The sequence below is a fragment of the Phaethon lepturus genome, unplaced genomic scaffold (genome assembly GCF_000687285.1).
Source record: "Phaethon lepturus isolate BGI_N335 unplaced genomic scaffold, ASM68728v1 scaffold7490, whole genome shotgun sequence".
NCBI classification, from domain to species: domain Eukaryota; kingdom Metazoa; phylum Chordata; class Aves; order Phaethontiformes; family Phaethontidae; genus Phaethon; species Phaethon lepturus.
In genome coordinates, this window is record NW_010513949.1 from 1 (window position 1) to 3,567 (window position 3,567).

Sequence of the window (3,567 nt, forward strand, 5' to 3'; positions counted from 1 at the left end):
ACTCTGTAGTCACTGGAACAACGTCTCTTTGGCCAGGATGCCCCTGTAGTCATCTCAGCGGTATCTCTCCATGATCAAGGAGGACATCTGGGATAGGATGAGACCCTCTAACTGATGGAACACTGTTTCTATGATTGGGATGCCACTCTAGCCATTCCCCAGGTACATCTCCATGATCTGGGAGAACTTTGGGATTGGAGGTGACTCCCTAACCATGGGAGTTAAGAAACTACTGTAATACTTGAGCAAAATGACACTTTTAGCGTTTGCTGAATCGCTGAGTAGACATCCCCATTTGAGCTTTCACCGCAATCATTGCAATGTTCGTTTATAAGCTGCTTGGTTCTTTTGTAAAGATGTATAGCTCTGGGTGGTGGATTACTCCAAGGTCACTACTGCCTTTATGGTCTGTCCATTCACAGTAACTGGTAAAGTGTCAGGCTTTGCAGCTAGAGAAGAACTGCACGAACATGTTACCGCTCTCTCTGTCACGCCAGAATTTCAACGGCTGGGTTTGACTGCGAAATCGATGGAACTACTGGAAGAAATTTCAGAAAAGTGAGTACTGTCTTATCTTTAAATTCCTTTTTTAGATTAATCTTTCTACAGACACCTGTCCCTGGCTTAGATATTTGATTTGAAACAGACCCAGAATTTTGCTTTAGGCAGTGTTCCGATTTGCTGAAATTCCTCGTAGTTAGAGAAGAAGAATTATGAATGTTGCTTGGCCATTTAAGATCTCAGCATTTCCATGACAGCTAACTTGCCAGAATGAATAGGAAGAAACCTGCATTCCAATAGAGACACTGTATAAAAGGTCATTTTCTTGACAGAAAAAGAGCTTTGCAAAACGTCGGGGTTGTTTCCCGTAGTGACTTCACCATACTTGTTAGGTAATTGTAGGGTTTGTGTGATTCTGGCAGGCACAATCTCGAACAAATTTTGTACGGCAGACAGTATCTTAGCTTACTTTCCCTCTCATGCTTGGTTGTTTGTGCCTCCTGAAACTTTAATTTAGCATCAAATGAACCCACAGCAAAATGTCCTCAACTCATGTTCGTAGGGAAACCCCATCATAGTTAGTAAAACTGGACAATAGTACAACGTTTTGAGAAATTTGCCTTGGGAGGCGAAGGGCTGTCTCCTGTTAGGCAATGGAATTTTGTGACTGATTCCACCGCTTACCCCGCCACGCACTTTAAAAGAGGCAGTCCCTAAGCCAACCCAGTGTAAACTGTGGATTTTTGTTTGTTTTAAATAATTTCTTATGGAGATGAGGCTTCCATGTCCGTTTAGCTTGTCCTGTTCTTTCTGTTGATAATTCCGAACCCACTGGCTGCTGTAGAAGAACAGTCACGTGACAAAAATAAAATTATGTTTGTGCTTATACTTGATTTGCCGCTTGGAAAAAGAGCGCATTCGTTATTATGGTGTACAAGGCATTTGATTAGCATAGCACATTGTCAGACCTGCTCTTGGTGTGATTACAAGCTGTGGGTTATTATTTAGAAATACATTCATCTGCTCTTCCTCACTGTGGTTTTTTGGGCTTTATTTTTTCAAAGAAAGGGTGGGTTTTTCATCGATCTCTTTGCGAAAGTATCAAATCAGGTTGCGGTAAATACGTATCAGCAACTAGGCTACAGCGCGTACCAGACAGTATTAGAGTACCAGTCCGCTAGCAGCGGAGAGCCAGGCAAAGGTGCTTACGGTAAGTACTTGTTTTGCCCCAGGCAGAATGGAAAGATTCTCACGGTGAGGGTTCCCGGGTCTGTTTGTACGGCTTTTGGGGGGTTTTATACGAAACAAGTTCAGATAGTTGTTGACGAATGGGATTTTGTGTACTCTTTTAGATAGCTTTTCCTGCAGAAGAGTATGTCGGCTACAAAACGTAGTCTTGCAGTTTACACATTTTGTAGCGTCTGTGGCAAAATAAACTACAAACCAAGAATAAATTAGTAAGTACTAAGGCTAATTTTTTTTCCAAGGAACGCTCGCACGCAGCGGCTGAGCCTTTTGCAAATGTTATCAGGGGCAGGAACGCCAGTGCTTTCCTCCTTTCTTCCCGTAGCAGGGACTCAAACCTTTCTTTTGCTCAGATGTCTAGCTAAAAATTTACCTACGTCAGCGGTTTTGGGTAGCATTTTCAATTTAAGAGGGAAGGAACATGGAGATCGCAGTATGTTAATTCTGTTAACAAAACTGAAATACCAACCGCTTCCTCTTTCTAGATCTTCTTTCCTTCAGGTATCATCCCCAAAGGGTTACGTGGCCGTGCTGCATATCTTTTACATTCTCACACCATTCATTTGATATGCAGGTGTACTATGAAATACAGGGGCTACGGAGAGACATCTACCATTGCTGCGCATGCCTTAAATGATACGTTTGTCCCTTTAGCTCGCCATTTCATTTCCATTCAGTTGAGTTTCATGCAGCATTATAGCACAATTGATAATGTTGCTGCTGAGCAATGCTAAGGACATCGGACTATTAGAGCATGTCCAAAGGAGGGTGACCGAGACGGTCAAAGATCTCGAACGCGAGACGTACGGGGTGCGGCTGAGGTCTCTCGGTTCACTCAGCTTGGACAAGAGAAGGCCAAGGGTGACCTCATCGCAGTCTACAACTTGCTCAGGGGGCAGCTGAGAGGGAGGTGCCGATCTCCTCTCTCCGGCGACCAGCGATAGGACACGAGGGAACGGAACGAAGTTGCATCAGGGGAAGTTCACATTGGACATTAGGAAGAGGTCCACCGAGAGGGCAGTCGGTCACTGGAACGGGGTCCCCAGGGTAGCGGTCAGGGTGCCGAGCCCCGTCAGAGTTCGGGGAGCGTCTGGACGATGCTCTTTGTCACACGGTTTAGTTTTAGGTAGTCCTGCGAGGAGCGGGGAGTTGGACTTAATGATCCTTATCAGTCCCTTCCAACTTCAGGTATTCTATGATTCTAGGAAATCTTCTTGATAAAAATTATCTTATTGTAACAGAGAATTCATGTAACGTGGCTTTGTGCCATGACTGTCTTATTATAATAGCATTTTTTTCTTTTGCACAGATTTGAGAAAAGCTTTTTCCAGATACATGGACAAGAAATCAGTTATACCTCTGCTTCATCCCGTGCGACCAGAGGACATTAATCGTAAGCTGTGATTCTCAGGCAGCTTACTAAGAGTGTTGGGTTCCTTCTGCCTCCACCCCTGAGAAGTTACACATGAGAAATGTTAGGCGGGTTCCTTTTGCCTCCAGCCCCTGAGAAGTTACACATGAGAAATATTAGGCTCAATGTTTTCTCCCATGAAATACCACAAAAGAATATTGAGAAGCTTACTAATGCTGCTTCTGTTGGTAAGGGCTGCAGACTCCTGCACTTACCCTATTATTTTTTTCCTTTCAAATGTTGAAAGTTCAGAGACTATTAAAATGAAATTAGTTCCTATATGGCGTTTTCCTGGCTTTCTTTCAAGCCAAAAATACCCTAAGTCAGTAATAGTAAAAACTCTTCAGCAGCATTTATTCATGACCGATGAAAATATTGTACAATACCCAAGAAACACATCAGGGGAAAGC

General features: G+C 43.5%; 1 protein-coding gene across 1 annotated transcript; it reads left to right on the forward strand.

Moving 5' to 3' along the window:
* Nucleotides 1-422: 422 nt before the first annotated feature.
* LOC104624138 (N-alpha-acetyltransferase 20-like) lies at nucleotides 423-3,139 on the forward strand (the record flags this gene model as incomplete). Its single annotated transcript, XM_010291429.1, has 3 exons — nucleotides 423-558; nucleotides 1,566-1,711; nucleotides 3,056-3,139. Coding segments are annotated over 3 exons (366 nt in total), but the record flags the coding sequence as incomplete, so codon positions are not given.
* Nucleotides 3,140-3,567: the final 428 nt, after the last annotated feature.